The sequence below is a fragment of the Nymphalis io genome, chromosome 19, assembly GCF_905147045.1.
Source record: "Nymphalis io chromosome 19, ilAglIoxx1.1, whole genome shotgun sequence".
Lineage (NCBI taxonomy): Eukaryota > Metazoa > Arthropoda > Insecta > Lepidoptera > Nymphalidae > Nymphalis > Nymphalis io.
The window spans coordinates 9,036,107-9,064,031 of record NC_065906.1 but is presented as its reverse complement, the minus strand read 5'-3'; the positions used below and the strand labels follow the sequence as shown (position 1 = coordinate 9,064,031).

The 27,925-nt window shown below is 34.6% G+C and overlaps 2 protein-coding genes across 4 annotated transcripts in view; one reads left to right on the top strand and one right to left on the bottom strand.

The window, feature by feature from the left end:
- Positions 1-27,925, top strand: part of LOC126776087 (phosphofurin acidic cluster sorting protein 1) — a 130,505-nt gene that overhangs the window by 81,739 nt on the left and 20,841 nt on the right. The window lies entirely within an intron of this gene.
- Positions 12,402-22,088, bottom strand: LOC126776052 (NADH-quinone oxidoreductase subunit B 2-like). The gene is made up of 5 exons (XM_050498318.1): positions 22,081-22,088; positions 21,570-21,789; positions 15,964-16,091; positions 12,982-13,207; positions 12,402-12,518 (listed from the first exon to the last, which is right to left on the bottom strand). The coding sequence occupies exons 1-5, from the start codon at positions 22,086-22,088 to the stop codon at positions 12,402-12,404; spliced, it is 699 nt and encodes a 232-aa protein (XP_050354275.1).

Sequence of the window (27,925 nt, the reverse complement as noted above, 5' to 3'; positions counted from 1 at the left end):
AATATTATCTTAAGTAAAGGTTGATAAACTATTCTAGAAATACAAACAATAATTTACCAAAACAATTCCGTAATTGAAGACATTACCTTCTGGTTCTGAATTAAACTGGTGTACTGGTGTAAACTAAACTCGGTTATCACTGGTGAGCAAGTGGTAAATTCACGGAAGGTATTGAAGAGTTATATATTAAAGTAACACAAAATGGAATGGAATCCGCTCATTCCTCGGCGTATATACTTGTTTTATTAAGAGTATAATATCCGGCGCTTTGAAAACATTTAATTAAATTGCGGACCCAGGGAACTATTTTTCAGATAAATTAACTTTTACTTTAACACTTTATTAGGGGTCTGTGTATAACCTAATATTTTACCAAACGCTACTTTTATAAATACAATTCATACTCGTACATATGATTTGATCGATGCTAGGAATTCGGCATCTGCCTGTGATGCAACATCTCGATGTTTACAAATCAGACCAAATACCATCGAACAGGGACGGACTAATGAATATTTACAGAAGGCAGTTCGTGAAATAATAGAGATATAACTTTTAATACGTTTAATATAAAATTTTAATAGCAAGGCGTAGACTATCCTACTAATGGACAAGTCGAGAACAGTTGTGTTCCTTTGAGGGGAAGAAATGCTGGTAGATTATCTTTTGAAAAGGATTTTTCAGTAACGGTTTGGAAAACCAAAGTCTCTACGTGCTATATGTGAGCTTTAGGTTAATTGAACTTAAGAGACGGGTCGAATCCGTGTTTGTGGAGCGCAACCATAGCAACTTGTGGTCTGGTGTCAACTGGCGCGTTGTTTTACAAAAGCATCAAACATTTCGATCAATTCTTCTTTAAGCCTCGCATACCTAGAAAGCGGTAGGCAAGAGTTTACTTCGGTGATTGTGGCACCCTTATTTTTATAATATTCTTCCACAGTTCGATAAGATGAAACCATCAATTTTCTTGACCGCCTTTGTACTTTATAGTTTAGAGTCCAAGGCCTAGTTCGTCTCCAATATATTCTCGATCTCGTTTATATTTATTATGCAGTTGTAAATCATGGTTTAATCACGAGAGTACCATAAACCATTTCCGTCTCATTCATAATGGTTTAAGCTGATCTTCATTACTGGTTCCAGAACTTCTTTACAATGCGATTCGGTGTATATGAATGTTGACGTCATGGGGTTAAAACTTGGTAGGCATGTATATATTTAATGAGTTCGGAATTACGATGATACTATCCCTAGCCTGGCTCCATAGCTCCTGTCCATTCTGCGAACTTTTGTACCTTCCCTAGTAAATAAATGATTTTTTCGTTAAAGCGTGTCAGAAATGTTTTAAGCGTTACATATAAATGCTGATTTTTAATTCGACCTTAAAATTGAATTTACAGAAGTTTCACTCGAAAATGTTTTCATAAACTGAGAAGGGTTTTTAAAGTATAAATACGGCTCTGTGTATACGCGTATACTATGAAGCGATATAAACCATAACGGTTGTACGAAAATAGACCGCGTACGTAATTACAAACAATCAAATCCGCTTTTACGTTTTTTAGGGTTATATTCGTGTTAAGTTTTAAATAGTGTGACCAATAATTTAGACAATGCAAAATATTTTTTATATCACATTTTTCTGATCTAATTATTTTATGAGAGTTTCTACATTTGAAGCATTTAAACGTAGATTTAGCAAGTTTTTATTGAATGTAGAAAAGTTATAGGACAATTCAGTCATATCCGCCAATGAATGTTAATCAAAGAATAAGTTTATTTCGCCGATTTATTTATGTTTTGACGCGATCCAAACAGTTGTGTTTTGTTTTAATCATTTCTAACAAATCAGTAATATTGTTACCAATTCAATGTAGCATTGCCTATATTTTGTAATATACACGTATGAATCACGATATTACAATACATATTAAACGTATGTCAATAACCTGCTATTAAATGTAGATCGTCTATTTGGAGCGTAACAATAAAATTGATAGCAGACATAAAACATATAATCATTTGTTTAAAACAAAAGAAAAGTTTTTTTTTTCATAAATTAATTTTCTATATACCCAGTAATAATCAATTAATAAATAGTTATATAATAAATGTTATTATAACTGCACGTCGTTTGTTTAATATCTACAGCAAAACCCGTAATCGAATCAGAATTTAATTTTAACCGATAGGCGATATCGGTTTAAATGGTAACACTGATGGAACAAAATAAGGATCGATGTAACGTATCATCATGAATTGATATTTGAAATTTTCTTGTTTTTTCTTCTCACAGTCCTCGTGAGTCCTCGCTTTTTATCATGCGGTCTGAAATTCCATATGCACTATAATAATTATAGGTTAGTTTGTAACATTTCACCAAAAAATTAAAAAAACACGATAAGTTCCAGTAACATAAGTGCAACATTTTGCGTCAGAATAAGTTCTCTCAAACGTTCCACTGAATCGTTGACTCAAATTCGATTCTTGTAATTGTACACCCAACGCGCCCATTTTTTTTTTAATTCTTGAAAAACGCATTACGCGTTTCCCCCACGGGAACAGTGGGGGGGTATGTGGGACTGTGGCGCCAGTGTCCAAGGCGTCGAGTGCGCTCCGAACATCGGAATACACACTAAAAAACCAGCGGTACCCTTTCCGTCTTAACGAGGAGCGCCACGGGATCGCTTTCGCATGCTACCGTGGCGCTCTGACGGCCGCCTATGCGGGCCTCCATTTTCTAGGGAGGGTTCCCAGGGTACTGTGAACCCTCCCTAGTCGCGGCGGCGACTATTGTGGCGGGGGGAGAAGGTGTGCATAGCGCCTTTTTCTTCTCCCCGGTCTTTTCCTGCGGATCGGGTCTGCAGCGGCATCTTCTTCCCGCGCCCGCTCCGCAGCCTCCTTCTGTGACATCACACTATCGCAGAAGGAGACCATCTCCGACCAGCACCCCTCGCTTCCGAGCATCGATGATGCTCGGCAAGGAGAGATCTCCTCCAACAACCGCCGCCAGGGAATGCCTTTGGTGCCCCCACGCGGCACACTCCGTCAGGGTGTGATGCGCCGTGTCGAATGGCGCACCACACTCGTGGCAGGGGGGTGACACCTCCCGCCGCGCTATGTCGTGCAGATACTTACCGAAACAGCCATGTCCGGTAAGCACCTGCGTACACCCAACGCGCCCAAAGAAATTTAAATTTTCATATATATGCGATATAAAGGACGTACAGTATAACAATCATAAAATCATTGCATGTCTGAATTAGATTGCGCTAAACTGGAGCAAACCGATATAGAATACGTTTCTGGGATGTTAGGCAAAGTGTATTCGACAATTCTCGAAGCAATTTCAAACTTCTCTTTTATTTAATTTATTTAATGGAATACGTATACGTTGATCACGTGATACATTTACCATACACTTTTACCTTTTCTACAGTCGTAATTGTCAATCGCTACGTGTACATTCATTTTAATCCGCTGAATCGACACGTCGTCTATCTTTATCCGGTAAAAACGGTGAAATGTGGTCACAGTAAACGCGACCTGTCCGCTTGAGTCATCGCGTGACGCCGGACCGTCTAACGAGCGTCTGACTCTCACCTGCAGCGTGACCTCGGCCGATAAATTAGATGGAACCAGCAGCGAGCACCAAGCAGCTGGCGAATTTATTAGGCAATTAGTTAATTTGCGATTGCTTTATTTCGGAACTATTTGTTTTTATAACGAGATTAAATTTAGGTATTTTTTATTTTTAGTGTTCAGTGGTCGAATCTTACGGTCTTACATAAATTTGTTTAGCGGCTCATTCGTTGAACAACGCACGTCTTATTCTTTTGATTGTCATATCAATAGTGACAGAAAGAGCCAACCAGTGTTTAACTAAACATACTCTAGGCAGCGTTTGTATTACATATAAATTAATTATTATATGGATTCTAAAAAAAAATCTATAAACATCAATACTAATATTTATATGACTAGTTTAGTTTCATTGTTTAGAGTATTAGGTAAAATTTTCACATTGAAAATAAAACGTACTAAATATAGACTGGACCATGGGTGTGTGTGAGTGTGTTTGGATGTACTGAGTAAAATGTTCTATTTTTACACCATATAATAAGACTGAATTAAATTTATTCACTCTGGTATCCTGTCACAAATAAAAATCCGTAACAGCCTGTCAATGTCCCACTGCTGGGCTAAAGGTCTCTTCTCCTCTTTTTGAACAGAAGGTTTGGAGTTTATTCCACCACGCTGTTCCAATGCGGGTTGGTGGAATACACATGTGGAAGAATTTCCGTGAAATTAGACACATACAGGTTTCCTCACGATGTTTTCCTTCATCGTAAAGCACGAGGTGAATTATAATCACAAATTAAGCACATGAAAATTCAGTGGTGCTTGCCCGGGTTTGAACCCACGGTCATTGGTTAAGATTCACGCGTTCTTACCACTGGGCCATCTCGGCTCTTATAAAAAAAGACTTTTAAAAATATATAACTTTATTTCTATCTCCAGTGCTAAGCGTAATAGTCTAACAAAAGCGATTCATAAACTTATACTTTGCTAATGATCAAAAATCGTACACAATAATAATAATATGATATTATTACAATATATGTAATACAAAACTGACTAGGATGTACGAAGATCGCGTGTTATAAATCTCAAATATAAATGGCTTGTGTTATGTCATAGTTAAATAACGTTACGTCTCGATAAGTGCGTAGCGACACAGCCAACAATCAGCCATTATGTGTAATTAAGACGTAATTATTTTCTCTCAGTCATTGTCTCACAATATTGATTGTATTACCAACGGAAGTTATTCGAAGTGGAAGGAAATTGTTGTTAACAAAAAGTCAAGATTATAAAATGTGACTGTAGAGTTAAGTAAAGCTAAAATTGTGCTGCCTTTATTATATCACGAGTATTCAGCCAATCGGAAACCACTGCCGGTCATAGGCCTTTTTCAAGGTGCGCTAATAGTCCCGGTTGTGTGCATACAATTTAGTCCTGTCGCCTCCAATAGTTTAAATATTTTATATTAAACAGTTTTAATTTACAACTCTTCATCATCACTATAATATAATATGTGACGGTCAGAAAGAAATAATTTGGCTAACTTTTAGCTGGCTCGCCGCCTGCTGATAACACGTTGGAAATGCTTTCGCTGGTTTTGTTTCAACGCCACATCCGAGCTGATAGTATTATTCCCTTTTTTATTACTCGTATAAATGACATAATTTCTGTTCGTCTTTTCATTAGGTTTAAAAAAAAAACAATTGTGTTTAGTCTAAACTCAAAAACAAAGCAAATTTGACTGTGACTTCATTGATTTGATCGAAAACATTTCGAAAAGTAAAAATATTCCAGTAATCCATTTAGTAATAAAATATGATTTCCACATATACTACGAACTATTAAATAATACTATGACTTTTAAATAATTCAAATCTGAGTCAATTCTAAGTGAATTTAAAACACTTACTCATATTTCACATATTTATTTCGATAAGGTAAACGAAATGTATTGTCATATGTTAATGTTAAAATGTGTGCGTGAATATAAATCATGATAATGCATCTTTCACTTCGGTAATATGTAGACGTACGCCTCAAGAAATGTTTTGCCATAAAGTTCCCAGAATTAACATTATAAAATTTATTTCTGAAATTTTGAACACTTTTTTTAAAATAATATGAACATTTTGGCAGGGTTTAATATAACTTTGATATACACGAAAAATATGTTTGACAGCTTGCGTTATTATCATAAAGGCTATTATGTGAGAACAGCAACTTGTAACTTAACACAGAAGACACTCGTGAAATGTCAAAAAGTTATATGCGACATTGACCATATCATACATCTATAACAGCAGAATATCACCATATGGGTTGTCAACATTTCACGGATGAGTAATGAAACGAGTCCTTACAGAATAGCACTGTGCTTAAAAAATAATAAAATCTGCAATCGCAAATTCCTTCTTTATATATTTATGAAAATACAAAGCATTATTCACAAGTAATGTTCCTGTATCGAAGATAAAACTTAACAAAGCGTAGGTACTTCAATTTTTGTCCTCATTTACATCGTTATATAACACTTTGTTAATTTCGTTTTTCATTTAATTTCAGGTAACAACCCTCTTCTACCTTTATTTATATGGAATGTTTCGTAAGTATTGTAATCTAATTAAATATTTTTTTTGTATATCTTCAATCCATGCATTTGTTTTATAGATAATTTACAGTATAAGCTCGGTTTATTTGTGACACAGTTTTAGTAATTTTGGTCATTTTTCTATAATTATAATCATATGCTGTTTTATGTAACAGTATTTCGGTGTATATAAAGAATTGACCCCATGCATATAAATTAAAACTTTGAAATATAAAATCAAGATTATCGATTTTATATATATAGACGTCGGTGTAAGAATTTAAATTGAAGAAGTATATTTTAAAAGTGCTGTGTTTTATCACTGCGCCACGCCGCCGTGCCTTATAACCGAACTCCATAAAATGTTACGATGCCATTGTTCCTTATAGGCGGTTAAACCTGTCTGTTGCTCGGGATATTTAGGGAAATTAAATTTTAACCGAGCTATACTTTTGCGTTTGTTTATAAAAAAAAAAGAGTTAACAATATCTTAATCATAATTAAATTTCGAGATTTAATGGATTTATTACAACAGCCTTATAGATCGGTTTATTTGTGACACAGTTTTAGTAATTTTGGTCATTTTTCTATAACTACAATGATTTTCATGTTTTGTTTATATATATATATATATATATATATATATATATATATATATATCTGCAAAGATCCAGGGTTTGAACCAAATGGGCCGAGAATTGGAGCTATCGGTACGGTTCCCTAAAAGAAAGAGTAACAGTACACAAAGTATGGATCACTATGACTAAGGCTACGCCGGCTACTTGTCAATTATCAAAATACATTTCAAAGTCATTGTTTGTATTTTATTCATTCAAATTAAAATTTAAAAATACTTAATCTAAATAGTTTTTTCACAAGAACGTCTCGATCGATAAAATTAAATTATTCTATCAAATATAAATTATATGAGTATTACATTGTTTAAAAAGGGTAAAAAATATCTTATAAAATAAAACATGAAAATGGAAACAAAAGTTTGCCTGAATATTCAAAGACATATAAAGAGCATATTAATCATGCATGAATCGTAACTTCAGTCGCCGTAGGGAAGACTTTAATATCCATTCTTTATGGCCTACTTCCTAAAATGGGGTGAGAGCTTGCAATGTATGAACAGAACTCCACTCGCCTCTTTGGTAAAACGGTAATGCTTACAACCTAGGGTTGTCAACTGAATCTTATATAAATATATATGTAACCCTTTTCATCAGACCTTTATAATTTTTTTAGAAAGACCTTAGAAAGGTCTGATGAGGGATTTTTTTTTTATAGAATAGGAAGGCATATGGGCCACCTGATGGTACGTGGTCACCAACGCTCATAGACATTGGGATTGTAAGAAATGTTAACCATCGCTTACATCACCAATGCGCCACCAACCTTGGGAATTAAGATGTTATATCCCCTGTGCCTGTAATTACACTGGCTCACTCACCCTTCAAACCGGAACACAACAACACCAAGTACTGTTGTTTTGCGGTAGAATATCTGATGAGTGGGTGCTACCTACTCAGACGAGCTTGCACAAAGCTCTACCACCAGTATATGTATGTTTCTTAAAGAATAAAGCTACCCATCCCACAATCTGAGAAAAATAATAGTTATTGTGGAGAGAATGGTTTGTTTTTCACAGTGCCAATAACGTTCACTCATATTCAAATGCGTAGAACACCGCTTGTTTAAAAAATACGCGTTGTGTGACTAAAGTTCAAAGGTAACACAACCCTATTTAAAGTGGACGTATTACCTTGGCAATTAATTAACCTAACCGTTAGTTCAAGATCACTCTTACGTCACGGTAAAAAATAAGCTTTCGACTATACGTATATCAAACGTTCGTTTGTTCGTATACAAAAGATGGTGTGCATTGCAGCTTGACCCAGACATCTGGGTAGGTTCAGATATTCTACCGCAAAACAGCAATACTTGATATCGTTGTGTTCCGGTTTGAAGGGTGAGTGAGCCAGTGTAATTACAGGCACAAGGGACAAAAAAACTTAGTTCCCAAGGTTTGTGGCGCATTGGCTATGTAAGCGATTGTAGACATTTCTTACAAAGCCAATGTCTAAAGGCGTTTGGTGACCACTTACCACCAGATGGCCCATATGCTCGTCCGCCTTCCTATTCTAGAAAAAAAAAACATTTAGATTATCAAGACATGTAAATGTCTTTCGTTCAAACAAATGGTGAAAATAAACTACTTATCTACTCCAAAAATTGTGAAGAATTAGTTTATTAAACCTTATCCTCTAAAAAACAAGAGGAGGCCTTAGCCCAGCAGTGGGACATTCACAGGCTACTACTTATTAGTCTATTGAAGGTTGCCACAAATTGTATGGCTTATTTAATTGTTAGCTCAAACATTAAACTAAAGGCAGGTATAAACTTACTTTAATCGCCAATTCTAAATTAAAATGTAATAAAGCTGGCGCCGGATTCGAATGTAAATTCTATCAACAACCCGCAAGAAACAATAAATCCATCTTCGCGTCAAGAGTTGTATGCCGGTGTATAAATCTTTTTAAATTCATGTAGAATAGTTCTAATTATTATTTCATTATTTTTATTACAGAAAACTTGAATCGGCCATATTTGCATCAATATCAAATGTCATTGACTTATTGAATCTAATTTCTGTTAGTCTATTTTTTGTTAACATGGATTCGTAGTTGTGGTGATCATGAGAAATTAATCTATTGATACTCAGTACATACTCACTCCGTTCTCAATCAATGTTGAAAGCCGTTGTCGGCTTTCAACAGCGATACGCTATTTCGATGCGTGTTTCATTTAAGAGTTATAATTACTTCTTATTATCGTTGAGCTTTGAGTTTGTTGTTTTAGAATATATAATGGTAATTAACCATAGCAACTTGCTGCTTGCTTTTTGCTTACTGTTAGTGTGTAAACCATTACTTACCAACTACGGGAACTGTAGCTGTTATGCTGTGATTGTAATTAGGAACTGAACAAATTGACTGCCTCGTTAGTCTAGTGCCTAGATGTAAGACCGCAGATCCGGAGGTCCTGAGTTCAAATCCCAGGTTGGACCAATATAAAAGTTATTGGGTTTTTCTGTCGAAAATTCGCAATAGTGGCCCGTAGTCTGGAAGTTGGTAGTGTGAATACTCCCGTGCCTTGGAAAGCACGCAAAGCCGTTGGTCCTAACCTGAACTCTTTCCGGTCGTGTCGGATTACAGTCCCATCGGGTTATGAGAGTTAGGGAATAGAGAGTGCACCTGTGTTTGCGTACACACGTGTGCACTATAATAAGGCCTGCGCAGTTGGCTATTCTCTCTTGAGATTGGCCGCCGTGGCCGAAATCGGTTTGGAGGACTATTATTATTATTAATTAGGAACACTATGTTACCTTTCGTACCGGACACAGCGATAAAAAGTACCGATGTTTATCGATACAATAACTAATGTTGTATATCAGCTACTGAAAGCGTGAAAAGGAAATATGATAACCAAGTTTCCGACGCCGCTAAGTCAATAAATCCTTCCGGACGAAATGTAATCGTTCCTGTAATAAATTTCCATAGATGATATTGAACTTGGCCGATTTATAAATTAAAATGTTTTGTTAAATATGATTAGTAAATAAGTTATACTATTCAACACAAGTTTATATAGATGGTAAAAAACGTGTAATTAGTATTTTTTTTATTAGTTTAGTTGTATTTAATTGATGGAAAAGCGTCTTTTGTCGATTCTTCTCAGAAGATTCTACATTCGGAACCGGCGGTAATTTTACATTTAATATGATCCTGTAACATGACCATTCAAAAATGCCCGTTAAAATCTACTTGAATAAAGCGTACTTTGATTCTTTTGCAATTCACCTTTGTAGATGGTTTTTATATTAAACCTAAGACATTACAGTACATTAAAACTAAGATGAAAATTTGTAAAACTAACTTTGAGTTTTAGACTAAAATTAATTATAACAATAATATCCTGGGACATTATTCACACATGGCCATCTAATCCTAAATTAAGCAGAGCTTGTATTATGGAAATCAAACAACTGATATACTACGTATACTAATTTTCTTGTGTATTTACACAAGAATTTTACATAAGTATGTATTTACATACTTATGTAGATAATTACACCCATACTCAGGACAAATAGTTATGTTCATGCACACAAATGTCTGTCCTGGGTGGGAATCGAACGAACAACCTTCGGCGTGAAAGGCAACCACGCCAACCGGCTTGTCATCAACGACAATTCTCCTAACCAAAATCGCTACATTGAAAAAATATAATAATTATTTCTTCTAAATCTTAAAGACCCAGTGACATTAACGCATATACTTTATATACATACACATACATAGGATTGTTTTAATAAAATGTTTTCGCAATATAAAAAAAAATAACTTAAGTAAGAACCGCTTCGCAGTTGGAAACTAGATCATTTCAAACCGTTCGTTGCTCGTACGTGCCTCCGCGTAATGAAACACGCCTACGGGTCTCTTATATCCGTACCGACTCTCCTTTGGATATGTAGCGCGATGATTTAATTACCAGTTCCATCGACCATATGAAATAAAACGTTTTACTCGCTCTTTTTAAATAATCCTTTTTTGTTGTTAGCTTCTACTTGCATTGCAATTTCGCTTCTATAAAGATTTAGTTGTTTAAAATTGTTTGATGGTTTTATTGAAGAAAATATTATTCAAACACCAAAAATTTTTCTTTTGCTCCGTAACAGCCTGTGAATGTCCCACTGCTGGGCTAAAGGCCTCCTCTCCTCTTTTTGAGGAGAAGGTTTTTTTTTTTTTAGAGCTTATTCCACCACGCTGCTCCAATGCGGGTTGGTAGAATTCACATGTGGCGGAATTTCAGTGAAATTAGACACATGCAGGTTTCCTCACGATGTTTTCCTTCACCGTAAAGCACGAGATGAATTATAATCACAAATTAAGCACATGAAAATTCAGTGGTGCTTGCCCGGGTTTGAACCCACGATCATCGGTTAAGATTCACGCGTTCTTACCACTAGGCCATCTCGGCTTTCTTTTGCTCATTTATTACAAACTTACGCAAAGGTGACAGTCATTTATATTGCAGCTAAAATTGAATTAATTTTAAAAACAGCGTAGTATAGCATTGTGTATTTAGTGGAAAGCGATACTCATCTCTTTTCATCTACCATTTCTGTATGTTATCAATGCAATATAACGTCAACGTTTAAATAACATTCGCGCTCCGTTTAAAATGTTTGAAAAGATACGACGTTTAATTGAGTAAGTAAACTGAACGGAAAACCTTCAATTGAATTCCATCCCTCCGTTTAAGGATGTACGGATGGGGGGGGGTGTGTTACGATGTTTGTTTGTTGTAGTGAAATTTGACACACTACAAGTTTCAGATACGAGTAAGCTGAAGTTAGTAGTTAGTTTAATAGAAGTTAGATAAATAGGTTATATGTTTTATCCTACTTGTAAAACAAAGCCAAGGTTATTTTTTTTACTATAGAATACATCAATATTTTTCGTGATTTTGAAAGCTTATTATAAAAACAAAACGTACAATAATTGACTCTACCATTCGAACCAGTATAGTGGATATGCCACTAATTTTTAATGCATATGCATGCAACACCACGCGCTATATTGTTAGAAAATAAATATTTTTAATTCTTATTCTAAAATTTTGTAAAGTCGAGCAGCCGTTTGTTTAAAATTCTTCCTATTTTTTTAATAATACGATAAGTAGTTCAAAATTTCTAGAAAATTCTGGATCGTTTTTACAAATATATCAAATATATCAAAAATATTCACGAAGAGCAATTAATACGACAGGGTGGAACTAGCTGCGTCACCGTAGCATGCGAAAGCGATCCCGTGGCGCCCCTCGTTAAGACGGAAAGAGTACCGCTTGTTTTTTAGTAGGTATTCCGCTGTTCGGGGCGCACTCGGCGCCTTGGACACCGGCGAGCCTCACATACCCCAACTGTTCCCGTGGGGAAACTCGTAACGCGTTTTTCCAGCGATAAAAAAAATAAAAAGGGTGGAACTAGCTGGTAAAAACCTACGTGTTGCGCACGCTGATCACTAAGATGGGAAATCTGATGTGATGATGAATTATGAGTTAGAAATAGTTTGTATTATATATTTGTATCAGCGATAACAAATCAATCACATTTATATATATCATGATAATATTTATTAAAACAGTAATAATAAAGGACTCATTAATGTCGATACCATATCTGACACATGCGCATTCGTTTCACTTTCTTCTGTAGTTGCAGCATCCCGTAAAGCAGAGCTTCAGCAGTCGGTGGACAACCGGGCACGTATATGTCGACCTAAACAATACGAATTATAGAAAAACGTTTATTTAATTGTTGCTTTGGACCGGGGGAGAGTCTATGTTCAGCAGTGGACTACGGTTGGCTGTTGATTGATTGATTGATTGATTTTTTTATTTAATTTGCAACGTTAGCTACCGTGACGAATAACGATCTATCTGTCTATATATCTATATTACAGTAAAGAAGTATGATAGCCCTCTAGCTATAACACATAAATCTAATACGAAGATTGCGAAGTTCATAATTCATTTAATATTTGCTCGGCGATTAAAGGAAACATCGTAACGAAACCTACTTGTAGAGAATGAAATTCTATTACATGTGTAGCTTCTAACCTGTATTGGAGCAGCCTGATGGAATAAGCTACAAATCTTGTCCTCAAAGGAAATGAAGACTTTGTGCAGCAGTGAGAAATTTATTTATACATATATTAAACATAAGTCCAATAACCAATTACCGGAATAATCCTGTCAGCACCGCGAACAGTCGAATACGTATAATGGTAGTAACCACCGCCGTTTGCGCAACTACCCATCGACACCACGAATCGGGGCTCAGGCATCAGGTCATATGTCTTACGTAGAATCGGCGCCATCTTGTTGGTGACGGTGCCGGCGACGATGATAACGTCAGTCTGACGCGGTGTCCCTCGGAAGACCATGCCGAAGCGATCCATGTCGTATCTAATAGAAGAACGCTAAAGAACTATTTACTTGAAATTTTGATAGTTGTTATTGGCATTTTTTTTACTTGGAGATAGGGCTTTGTACCTGTCTGCGTAGGCACTGCCCATTTATCACATATTGTACCGCCAAGCAAAACTTAGTATTGTTATGTTTATATTTGAAGTATGAGTGAGTCAGTGTAAAGTGTTACTGGTGGTAGGGCTTTGTGCAAGCTCGTCTGGGTAGGTACCACCCACTCATCAGATATTCTACCGCAAAACAGCAATACTTGATATTGTTGTGTTCCGGTTTGAAGGGTGAGTGAGCCAGTGTAATTACAGGCACAAGGGACATAAAATCTTAGTTCCCAAGGTTGGTGGCGCATTGGATATGTAAGCGATGGTTGACATTTCTTACAATGCCAATGTCTAAGAGCGTTGGTGACCACTTACCATCAGGTGGCCCATATGCTCGTCCGCCTTCCTATTCTATAAAAAAAAAAAAATAAAAAAAAACGACGTGCACATGAGACACAATATCATAGTTTCTTAAGACGGTGGTACCTCGGCCCTTTAAGGTGTTTTAATTGTGGTTAATATTTCTTCGTAAGTCATATTTAGTTTATAGCTCGCAAACAAAGGCATTGCAACGCAAGCGGGGCATCAGGTTAAAATAAATATATTCTAAAGGTAAATAAAGACTGACATGCAGTCGTGACATAAATGTGTTAATTCGAAGGCTTGCGCGCTCGAGTACGTAATTAAGCGGAAATGCTTGACCCCAGGCATCTTTGTTGAAATACTCAGGTCAGAATGCCTCACACAGCCCGGCCTTTTGCTGTCTATTTATTAAGAATTTTAGAATACATCTTAATTAATTGCTATTTCTCTCATTAAATATTAATTCATATGTAAAGAAATAATGTTTTTGTGTTACAAATTTTAACCAGATATTTTAATGATCAAATTTATATCATTTTATCGAATGTTAAAAACCTTTTAAAAGTTTTACTGACACAAATTTATTAAAAATAATTGTAATTTCATTGTAATTTATAGAAAATCTTTTTCCGAATTTCTAAAAGATTATCGAAAATGTGTTGATTGGGAAGATTGGAGACATTATTGATCTTTTATCTGCCTTTTAATAATCATTGCTGTTAATAACTTGGCGAAAAGGGAGTTGAGTTTTATTTTTCATACTGATAGAGGATTATCTTTTTCTAGTTCAAGTAATATTTTGCATTAAAAACAAATAGTGACAATTTAATCAAAATAATTGTATCAATTTTTCGGTTATCGAATATGGATCACTGTATCATAACTTCTATTACGATTTTCCAAGTATCTTTAATACTTAAAATAATAATTTAATATAATTTAATTTCTTCGCTTCTCGGTATAATCAATATTACGAATCGAGGGTAGTTTAAAATTAATCTTGCATAATGACTTACAAAATGAATAATGATAAAAGTAGTTGTATTTTTCATCCCTTACCATTCCCCATCCATTCCGCACTTAAGCTTTAGATTTAAGGAATTCGTTTAGGCCATTTAAATTCGCTTCAAATTGAACGTGACTTTAATTACGCACAAAAGGGACGTAAATCCTAAGGGATAAGGGATCTCATGGTTGACAGAATAATGTAACGGCCCATTACCTCGGCCTAAATTTTAAATATATATTGTAAAAGTTAGTTTCGTCTATCAAATATAAATATATTTTATCCAAGCATGACCTCAGAAGTACTTTGGCGTCGTTTTACGTCATTATATTAAATGCAAAGCTATAGTATGTACTCCGTACTTAACTAATCTTTCTTGAGATAGGCCAATGTGGTCGAAATATTATTAATATAGCTACGAGAGTGGGTGCCGTTTTTGCTTAATGATTCTTAGCGCGAATTCCTCAGGACCGTAGCGCGAAGCTACACAGCTTACCTTCCTCGATAAACGTATATTTCAAATAGCACAGGCAAGTTACTCATATTACTGTTAAAAACATACAAACTGTCGAGCTTTTTAACATAAATACAGATTAAAAATGATACTCGTGATCGTGAAAAGGTGTTGCATGTCGTAGCCAGCTTCGGTTTCAGATAATGATCTCATATCGTTTACTCGGTTCGGTATCGTTCGCTTCAGTTACCGTAGCCGTGAAATCAAGGTGATTACGGATAAGGACGGCGAAATATTACGTATTGTATTATACAGAGAGAAAATAGACAATTGAGGCAAAACTAATCTTATATATTATTAAATTAATTTTCGCACGCGTTTTGGGGGGTGTAGATGGGGCCGAAAGTTAGGTATAAAAAACATATGACCTTCTTTGGCGTATCAAACTTGTTTCATACCAAATTTCATCAAAATCGGTCGGTTTAGCCGTGAAAACAACAGACTTTTTACTGCCTTTGCAGGGAGTTGCCTTTGCATTTCTAATACTAGTAAAGATTTATCAATCATACTTATAAAATTATGTCGTTTCTTGTGACTTATTTGTTTTTGTTATGAAATCAACTCAAAACCTTTTATATTTCCCACTTTATTCAAGTTGAATCTTACGGGGACTTTTAAATTGCCTTTTCACAGGATTATATTTTACTTATGTATGTTAAGTTAAAATCGCTTCGAATGTAGATTTTATCAAAAAGAAACGGTAAACAAAACTCAGTACTTGGGTACTGTTTTTACAAAAAAAAAAAATATAAAATTTTATAAATGAAATTTGCATTATTGTATGATATAGTAAAATAGTATCGGTAGGTATTACCTAGGTCCAGCGTAATGCATCATCTCTAAAGCGCAGCACGCTAGGCCGAAAGTCAGGGGCCAGAGGGAACCTCTCCTGCCCCAGTTAAGTATGTCATCAACTCTAGCGACCACCCACTCCGCCTTCGACTAGAAAAAGCAAATAAATCTCTTATAAATTAAAAATGTTTGTCATTAATGTTATTAGTTATTATATGTAAAAATACATGCTATAATCATTTTGTGAAAGTGTTAAAAAATTTATTATTGTTCTTCCTCACAGATAAGGCTTATAGTCACATATTATGGAATAGGATCGCTTGTGGTTTTTTTTTACAAATATTCGTGTACAAAAAATTATACAATAAATCGATTTTGCTGCTATAATTCGGCTTAAATTGCTTTCGATTTAGCAGTTGATCGTATATAATCGTCTCATGTTATCGCCCTATTACGTTAATTCAGCATGATTCCTTTCCATTCCATTTTACGCTTACAGAATACTTATTAAAAGCCATTATTTAGAAGGTGTCCCCTTTATAAACGTTGTAACGAAAGAAAACGCCGAGATATTTATAATCCTATTTCCACTACATTTATTAATCACGTACGCGCTTTAGTAAGGTTGTATTTTTTTTTCTCTTTTCGTAAGTTTTTATTTTTATTATTCATAGAACATTATATAGGTATGATAGATTTATTATGTAAGGGCGAGGTCATAACATTGTACGAGATCGTAAAACGCATCGTGAAAACAGCCGATGTGGTGCCGCACTCTAATTTTCAAGTGAATATTAAATTGGTAGATTAGTATAGATTAGTTGCCTGATTTTTTTTATAGAATATTTAGGGACAAGAGACATAACATCTTAATTCCCAAGGTTGGTGGCGCATACGCGATGTAAGCGATGGTTAACATTTCTTACAATGCCAATGTATAAGGGCGTTGGTGACCACTTACCATCAAATGGCCCATATGCTCGTCCGCCTACCTATATTATAAAAAAAAAATTATAAATATTGTTGACATTATATCAATATAATCATTTTGCGTTTTCATGCTAAAGGTCTCGATCGAGTTTAAAACTACATTGAAAATTACGTGTTCTATTTAACTACAAATAAATAAATTCCCTACGGACGAACAGGAGCCTTTTCCTTTTGAGATGAACATTTTAAAAGTTGATTTATCGTAGCGCTTCGTATACAAGCTCGTCTCGGAATTACTTCGCTAATATAAGTAAAATTATGAAATACGTAGTATGAATATATTTAAGTTTCAACTCACAAAATACACTTTCCGTCCAAAATTCACGACTAAAATATCGCTTCGTGTGATGTTTCAAACATTAATTTCTACAAAATATCCGAAGCAACTAAGACAAGGATAAATATTCTTTGGTAACAAAATCTTTTGTAAGACTTTAGTGAAAATGTTAAAACGTCTCGGATAAGTTAAACTTATTTAAATAAATTTACATATTGTAAGTGTTTTTGCATATTATGGAGTTTGACGCTTGATAAATCGAAACCTAATCAAATTAAATCTCCAAATATGTATTGTATTATAGTAAAGTAACGTCTCACCCCCAAGCAGTGGCTCTAATAAGAACTTGGAACTGATTCCATCACGCCGCTGCGGTTTGATGAATATACTCGTAGCAATATTTCATTCGAATCATGCTAACTTAAACACGATATTTTTCTGCTCTAACGATCATAAGTTTAAATCGACTATGCCAGATGGACTCATATTTATTAAATCATAAAATTATTTGCATATGACAATTAATGCACAAATTAAATCCCATCATACAAACACTACCATTAAACGTGAACAGCGAAACCGTTTACAAATCGTTGAAACCGTTCCATCGGAATCGCCTTAATCCCGGATTAAACGGCCAACGTCCGAGCTGAAATATCGAGACTCTCTCAACTAGTAGAACAATTCATATTTTACTTTAAAACTACTACGTTTTCTAAAAAAAGATAAATAGTTTTCGTCTCGAGGTGACTAATGTTTGTACGCGGAGGGAACTTACTGCGACAATGTTTATGGGTTAGGTTAACTTTGAAGTTCTTCTGAGAATTATTTTATTATTTGAATTACATTATTGCAAATGTATTTTTCATTCGCACAAAAACCCATGATCTATAAATGTCGGATCAGGTGGGCGCATTACATAACATTGGGCACAACCTTCAAATCAGAGCACAGCAATATAATAAAATACAGCAATATTATTATACAGTATTGAGTGATATCGGCTTGAGATTTTTTTATAGGTAGGCAGGTAAGCGGTTACTACCAGAAATATTAACCATCCCTTAAATCGCCAATGCGCCTCCAATATATTAATTCCAAATAAGCTAAAGAATGATTGTACTTTTATGGCCTTATATAAAAGCAGTGTTTAGTGGGTGATTAGTTAAACAATGCTGTGTCTTCTTCTTTCGAATGTCAAATCAATGATGAGAGAAAAAGTAGACAGAAATCAATTTAACTAAACAGCCGCTAAGCGACGTTTATAAGTAATGCTCCATTAATGCTTAGACCTATATATGAATATGTATATATAGCGTGATCGTGAATGTTATTTTATGGGAACGTTGTGATAATTTCTAAGATTGGGTCTAATGTTGATAGCGACTTCCCAATCTCGTCCCGTCGTCCATTAGTGAGATGGGTGAGCTTACTCCAATTTCTTACGTAATTGGATTGGAACAGGGTTAGTTCAAGGTGAAGCCCGCGTTAAACAATTGGTACACACGCTCGCACAATCTGACCTTTTATTCAAATTAAGAACTCGCAATTTTATTTCAAAAAGTTGTAATATTAAAAATGCATCAAATTCATCCGAATGCTTAAATATTGTTTAAGGTAGATCTTCTTTTGATTGCTAAATGTTTTAGTACTACGAGATAAATAGCCTTTTCACATACTTAAGGAAACAGGAGCTTTTATATAATACCAATTGCAATGGTGATCGAACTGTATAGAAGTTGATGTGTTGCAGTGCGATCTAGTGGCAAAATATAGAAACCACAATTAAAATATATATATGCCAATTTTCATGATAATGTCCTCCAGACCGATTTCAGCCCCGGCGGCCGATCTCAAGAGAGATTAGCCAACTATGCGGGAGATATTATAGTGCACAAGTGGCACACACTTGTAAACACAGGTACACTCTCTATTCTCTAACTCTTATAATCCGATGGGACGGCAATCCGACACGACCGAAAAGAGTTCAGACGCAAGACCAACGGTTTTACGTGCTTTCCGAGGCACAGGAGTGTATACACTACCAACTTCCAGACTCCGGGCTGCTACTGAGAATTTTCTGAAAGAAAAATCCAATAACTTTTTATTGGCCCGACCTGGGAATTGAACCCAGGACCTCCGGGTCTCCGGCCTTACATCAAGCCACTAGACCAACGAGTCAGTCGGTAATATATAAACAACAACTACAAGTAGGTACAACAGCCACACGCCTTCTGTTTCGGAAAGGTACTCTGAGCTCAGTTTAATTATTTTTCTTTCCTTCGTTCCCGCTGAGCTGGTATTGCTTTCCAGTTGTCCGGATTACACAGTGCTGTGCACTCGGATCCCTTCCAACAGTTTACTGCATAGTGCTTTCTGCTACTACGTAATACTACATTTTCTCAATCCGTACTTAGGTATTTTCTTCGACTTTAACGTTTTTTAAAGCTTTTCTTTAACTTTACTATTTAAATGTATTATTATATTTTTGAACTGAATTTATTTTTCTACTAGTCTTTTTTCAGTTCAAATATTGCCAGATTTTATTACGCAATTGGGTATATTATATATAATATGAAAAAGCAAATATGTATATAATATACTTAAAATTTTATAGTAATAAATTTAAATTCCTAGAAATGTTATGGTTTTATGATATACTCGTATTTATATTCATAAATACAATCATTTTAACGGCACATGCGATTTATTATAATGGAAATGTTGCTCAAGTGCAATAAAGCTAGAAGTTGCGAGAAATGGATATAAAAACGTCAGATAGTATAATCGCTATTTATATTTGTTGATGCCATCGTTAACAGTACGAGAGAAAACAACTATTATATGTTGGATATAATATAACACGCGCTATTTTTTAATAATAATATCCTGGGACAATATTCACACACGGCCATCTGATCCCAAAGTAAGCAGAGCTTGTACTATGGAAACCAGACAACTGATATACTACATATACTACTTTTCTTTTGTAAATACATACTTATATAGATAATAACACCCAGACACAACACAAATAGATATGTTCATGCACACAAATGTCTGTCCTGGGTGGGAATCGAACCCACAACCTTCGGCGTGAAAGGCAGGTATCTACCAACCACGCCAACCGGTTCGTCAAGTAAAATATTTGAATTATTGTCGTCTGCGTGTATACTATTATCACAAACAAGTTTAGGGAGACAACGCATCCCTGTGTGTAAACATATAGTAAATTCAAATTTCGAATGTAATTTCAATTAAATTATTTCTTGCGCTAAGCACTTTATATGAAGAGCTCCATTCTTAAGCAGTATTCAACGATCGACTTATGTACATATGTACAGTTCATAACAGTTCTTAGTAACATTAACTAAATTTAAATATCCCATAGCTGGATCAAGGCATGCACTTTATTTTGAGAAGGTTTGGATCCTATTTCACCACGCTACTCCATTATGGTCTCGTGGATCCACGTGTGACAGACTTTATTTGGACCCATTAACCTCACTATAATCGGTTGACCGTACGAGATGTATTAGAAACACAAACTAAGTTCATGAAAATTCAATGGTGCTTGCTCGATTTTGAACCTCCAGTTCAGTTTAATTTGTTCGAACCATTCAAACACAAATAAAAATTCAAAAGTGATATTACAAATCTTTGCCTCTACAATTCGTTGATTTCCTTTCAACGTACAAAAGCAGTATTTTTCAATCGAGAATTTCTCCGAAATACGTAGCGGCGCTCAAGCCACTCGAGCTCGAACTGGAGCTCCATATTTCTTCGTTTTCCATTTTATCCGACTCTATTCTTATTTTTATCTCCTGAGCATATTCTCGTTCGCCGACTACGGGGATTATTCAAATCGTCGAGGCGAAAATGTTTGTATTAACATTCATTAATGGCTTGATCGTTGTGTTTTGATTCCAATTCTAAATATAGTTTAGAAATTTATAACGAACGAGACCTACCGATTTGGCTTAATAGACGTATGATATAAAGTAAAGTAAGTAACAGACTATAAATGTCCCCCATCTGGGCCAAGTCATTTTTAGGGGAGAAGGTTCGAAGCTTACTCCACCATTCTGCTATACATGCGGGTTTGCTCACGACGTTTTCCTTAATCATTGAGTACGAGATGAATTATAAACACAACTTAAGCACATAAAAATTCAATGGTGCTTGTCCGGGCTTGAACTCGGAATCATGGGTTAGAATTTAAGATTCACGTCTTCTAACCACTGGGCGATCACTGCTTCCAAGTTGAAGATATACAGTTCATATATTTTTACAATCATGATGTATATATTTATTAACTGTTTTTTTTTCTTCTTTAAATAAAAATATTATTAATCATTTACCTGACCCTTGTAATGAAATGGGGAGTAACGTCTTTTTTCACCAACTTTATAAGATTTTGAACCATGTAAGTTAACTGGTGCTTTCTTCTTCGTATCACTGCAGTAATTTCTTCGGATATCTCCGTTTGTATCGAAAGGAATGTGGTAATTCTTGAGTACAGCTTTACGTCCAGTTGAATCAATATTGATGATTGTGGGTTTGTTATAGAATCGCAACAGGCTAAAATGAAATGTTATACAAACAGAGCAATATACAGAATATTTTAAGGAAAAACTTCTGTGTATAAGTTTATAATATGAGGTTCCTTTTAAGTTTCATTATTAAGATTTAGGGCTGTCCATTTTTAAGATTTAGGTTTGTTTTTTAAATAATATAATTTACAAAGCTTAATAAAAGTATTCAAATGATAGCGCACTACTAGCAATGATATATCTTACACAGTAACACTGCTATTGATCTGCTAAGCATGTTATCTAAGAAGTTATGCCTTTTGTGCCTAAGTAATCTCACTGGACCATTCACTAAAACCGTAACATTGGCTGGTTGAAATGAGATAGCACTATTCTACTTTGCAGGAACCAAGAACAAAAGGAAATAAAAGTTTTGTGATTTGAAATAAAAAAGTCGTCTATTGACTTAGTATACCTGAAACAATTTATTTTCTTATATATAAATGATATATATAACATATTGCTTTTTCCTCTAGTACTGAATCGCGTTGAAAATTTATAACGTCACTTTGATGTTTGACAATTTTATGTCAGACGTTATCAAGTCGCTATGAAGGTTTCATGTTTGGAATTTTGTATATAGTTATGTATATTTTTATGTTAATATTAAAAAATGCTAAAGTAACTTTGTATGTCTGTCTGTCCATTTGTCTGTATGCGTGGCTAAACCACAAAAACGATTTTGATAAAAGATATAAGCAAGCCCTCAAGAAGAACATATCCTATATTCATTATATCATTTTTATTAAAACATGAAGCACTTACTTTATTATATTTGTAATTTCTTTAACTTCATAAATAATAATTTTGAATAAAAAAGTTATTATAAAAGATTTCCTTTAACCCAATTTCAGATACATTTTAATAAAAAAGTATTTACTAAAGAATCGTTATTCAGTGCGCGTCCCAGGAAGCTCTTATTATTCCACGACAGGCGAGAAATTCCCAACATTTTTCTTTACCGAAAAAAATTGTTATATAAAAAATCCCTTTTGTATTCGGCCCTCCATTGTAAATAGTATCCACCTGGAGACTCATTCCAAAGTTGTGTACTGTATAAGAAATGAATAATGTAAAAAGTTTTCTTTAAACAATGTTGTTAGGCCTTACTAATAAACGTTAATTAAACGATCCTGTGTCTTCTTCTTTAGAATGTCAAATCTATAGTGACAGAAAGAGAGAAATCATTACTTAACTAATCAGCCGCTAAACTATAAGTAAAGCCAGTTACATTTCAACTATGTTACTACTGTATTATTATTTTTTTTGCTAATAAAATATAAAAAATCATTGGTGCACGCCGAGACAATCTTCGATTAAGACTCATGTGTTTCATTCATTGGGCCAGTTCGGCTGTTATTTGTGTTAATATAAATAAAATAAATTTATAATTCATCTGTAGTTTGCGGTGTAGGAAAGCATCGTGTGGAACTCGCATCTGTCACGTGTTGAATACACGCCTCATACTTTAGAGCAGAAGGAATAGGATATTACAAGGTTTTTTTTTTAATTATGTACATTATGAAGAAAACAAATTAACAATTGTATGCAGAATAGCCTACACTAGTACATGATACATTATAATATACTTATTTTTACTTGATGGTAATAATATTTGAAACCTATTTAACTATAACATCGCCCTAGGTTGTCTCATAATTTGATCTGCAAGCATATACAAGGCGTCAAAGTGAATTATGGCCGTGTCGCAGCGTAATCTCCTTCGCTGGAGGCTGGATGACGCTTGTGATAAGCCTTCATTGTGTCTGAGTAAACAGGGTTTAATTGATTAGGTTACACAATATTCGAGCGCAAGCTTCCACTTCAGCTATTAACTATCGGCTAAGAACGTGTCGAATAAATATTGACGAACATTAAGTAAGTCTTCCAAATGCACCGTGCGAGTGGACTTCGGATATAGATTGTTATTTTTTTAAGCAAATATTTTTAGGAATTGCCTAACTGTTCCCCACGATTATGTCAGCGTCAATTTTATTTTTTCTGTAGATTCCGAATTTTCCAAAAATATGCTCAAGGCCACAGATTTTTTTTTTAATTTCATACAGATTGAATTAGTAGTTTACTTGTAGGGAGATAACAAGCAGACGGATTATGCAGCATCGGTCTGATTGAATAAGAAAGGTTAACCATATTAGCGTTGAAACTTGGAACTAACGAAGTGAACTGAAGACAAATGAAATAAAAACAAATTGATGGTAAACTTTAGTGTCGCATGAACTGCTTCTTATGTTTCAATTTATGGAAAAAATAAATACTAGATTGTCACGTCAAAAGTAGTAATATTATATATAATGATATTTTCTAATTTTATGAGACATGCCCAAAAACTTACTTACGTTTAATTCAAAAATAAAAAAATCTTCTATCTCATGGTTAACTCTCGTAATTCGTGGTAATCCTTTTATTTTTATCTTTTCACTTACATAGTAAATAATAGCCGTCAAATATGTCACAGGATTAATATTTCTGAATATATTTAATTCAGTGAAACGGAGGTGGTAAAGTTGGTTGTACGTATCTATAGATGAAAGGCGCGGAAATATATTACCATAAACATTAAATTCTCATTAAACTGTACCTTAGACCCTCAAGTAAACACCATGTTTTATTCGTATTTCCTTTTACCAACCAAACTGACTTTCTCTTTGACGCCAGCCTCATTAAAACCAGGGCCTAGAGTAGTGGATAAGTGGACGTGACACAATTATGTGGCATGAAAATGAGGCGGTAAAATGATGTACCAATTTAAAATATCTCGTGTTAGAATGTCCGTAAGCCGCTGGGCACGTTGGCCGGCTTTATTTCGTCGACGTCATTTAAGTCGTGCGGTGGACAAAGATTAATACGCAGAAGCGTTAAGAGGTGACGTTTTCAAAGCAAATTGTTTGCCAAAACCGAATTACATTGGGTTCTCGAAGACATATTTAATTTCGGTCACGTTTTATCGAATTTCTAAAAGTGTTGTGATCGATTTATGTTTCGATGCAAAATATTTATTTCTTTCTAATTCAAAATATAAGTTTTATTTGAAATATTTGTAAGTATCGGCAACTGATAGCTTTGTTTGATTTTTACTGTATGTACCGTAACAGCCTGTGAATGACCCACTGCTGGGCTAAAGGCCTCCGCACCTCTTTTTGAGGAGAAAGTTTGGAGCTTATTCCACCACGCTGCTCCAATGCGGGTTGGTGGAATACACATGTGGCAGAATTTCAGTGAAATTAGACACATGCAGGTTTCCTCACGATGTTTTCCTTCACCGTCAAGCACGAGATGAATTATAATCACAAATTAAGCATATGAAAATTCAGTGGTGCTTGCCCGGGTTTGAACCCACGATCATCGGTTAAGATTCACGCGTTCTTACCTCTAGGCCATCTCGGCTGTATGTACATTTGATTGTTACTTGCCTCGGGAATCGCATATTAAATTCGGATGTCAATACCTAAAAATAATTTACAGACCTACGAAGGATGTTAAAATGCTGTATAGGCTGCTGGACAATGATCAGATTATAATGGTTTTATTATTAGTAAAGTAAAACGTCAATACCAAACCCATATATAGCTCATTAGTGTTCCATATGTAACAAAGACTTTCTCGACTGTCAAAAATCGATCATATTTCACTATAATGATAATTCATGAGTCAAAATTTCAGTCGACACATGCTGATAATGTTTTCTTATTAGCACTGGACACCTGTTACCTTCTTACCTAATGTAAGATTCGGTAGTGGTTCGCATTTTATCTCGCGACTTACGGTTAGGATCTACATACATCTTTATCCACTCAGCCATTAAATTAATTGATCTATCAAATCTAAATTAAGTGGATCTTTAACCGTTTTCTTACCCGCCTTGAAATTAAATACTATTTTCGTTACTTAATCCAGGTCATTACTGGATATGATGAGGTAACACACACACACCCCAGAAATACAGTTGCGTTATTTCGGAACGACCTCGTAGCCACCCATCCGTGTTAAAAACGGCCATCGCAAGGGTTTTTGTTGACAAGAATACCACATTAAGCACATTTCTGATAGTTTCTAACGAAAAAAAGAATATTCATAGAGGTATTTTTAGTGATAAATTTGTCTACATTTTACTTTCTAAAGAAAAAAGTAAAGTCCTCTTTGTCCAGCACTCGATATTTATAGACTGTTTCTACTTATTAAAATTTTACATATTGATGTTAATTTATAACCGACGCTTACTGCTATAATTTACATAAACACGACGCAGTAGTTGTTTATTCTTTGATAGCGTAATTGTAGTTCGTGGTTACCGGTAATTTATACATTGTACGCCCATTCAGTACCAGGCACGTGTGGCAGGCAATTATACAGGAAGTAGACGTCAATAATTCCACCATAATCTATTAACGTGTCAGTTATTCACCGGTACTGTTTGTTTAAACACGTTGTAATAAAATAACAATAATATGTGCTTTTGTCGTGTGCGTACAATGCGCAGCACACTGACATACCGATTGTATTAAATCGATTGCAATAATGATTCGAATATTTGTTATTCATGTACTAACACGTTTTCGAATCATCTAAATTAGTTGATATATACCAATTTACATAATAAGAACCAAGATGGCTCAAGATGATCGGATAAAAATCTGCCACATGTGTATCCATCAACTTGATTGGAGTGGTGGAATTAAGTTCAAACCTTTTCAAAGGAGAAAAAAACTTTAACACAACATCGGGACATTTAAACCGATACTTTATTCTTTTACATTATAACAATGTATTAGATAAATATCGAAAAGTAACTTACGTAATCGAGTAACGTAAACAATTTAATATAATCCTAAATCTTTTATTACTGTTTAAATAATCTGTACCAAATACCTTTCTTTATAGCTACTCGTGGGAAAATGCGAGTGATTAAATATTTATCAACAGCTGTTGCAAATCCTAAGAGGCCGAGGTAATTTTTTTTAAGAAAAACAAAAATTCAGACAGTTTACTGAAAATTTATTAAATCCTTAAAACGCCTGACGTCGCGTTTCTTTTCATGTTTTCAATTTTTCTGCAGAAACTTTGAATTCAGGGCGCTTTATGATTTTTATTTACGCTGTTTGTATACAGAGCGTTATGAAATTGCTTCGACGTTTCAGAAATAAGGTTAATTTTTGCCAAGATTTTCAGTGACATGCTTTTAATATGTTTCTATTCAATAAGTTAGAAATCGCGTTTAAGGCGTATGAATGTTTGAAATAAGACGTAAGTATTCTTTCGGCAAGTCTGTAATTTTAGTCTGAGAGTGAATACGTTCACATACATATTCTATCACTAATTAGAAATACTTATTATTGTTTTGTTCCGGTTGGAAGGGTGACTGAGCCGATGTAACTACAAGCACAAGGGACATAACATCTCAGTTCCCAAGGTTGTTAGCGTGTTGGTTATGTAAGAAATGGTTAATATTTCTTACGGGAGTTTGTTAAAAAGAAAAACTTTTCAAATTAGTATCTTCAATGCATAGTGACCAATTATATATTTGTATATTTCATATTACTACAACAACATTTTTAAACATAAAATAACGGAACTCATAACAATTTCTTCAAAATGATTATGGCGATATCATGTAAATAAATGTTCATTTTCATTTCTCTGGGTCATTTTGTATCGGAGCAGTTTTATTGGCGTGTGTTTTACTTGTTATTCATCAAATACAGTAGTGTATAAAACGAAGTAGGGCTCGGTGGTTTGTTATTTTATTACGTAATAATAAGGCATATATTATTACATATTATTATTATTTTGACGAGCCGGTTGGCGTGGTTGGTAGATGCTTTCACGCCGAAGGTTGTGGGTTCGATTCCCACCCAGGACAGACATATGTGTGCATGAACATGTCTGTTTGTCCTGAGTCTGGGTGTAATTATCTATATAAGTATGTATTTAAAAAAGAAAAGTAGTATATGTAGTATATCAGTTGTCTGGTTTCCATAGTACAAGCTCTGTACAAGCTTAATTTGGGATCAGATGGCCGTGTGTGAATAATGTCCCGGGATATTATTATTATTATTATTATTATTATTATTATTATTATTATTATATATTACATTTATGATTTTCAT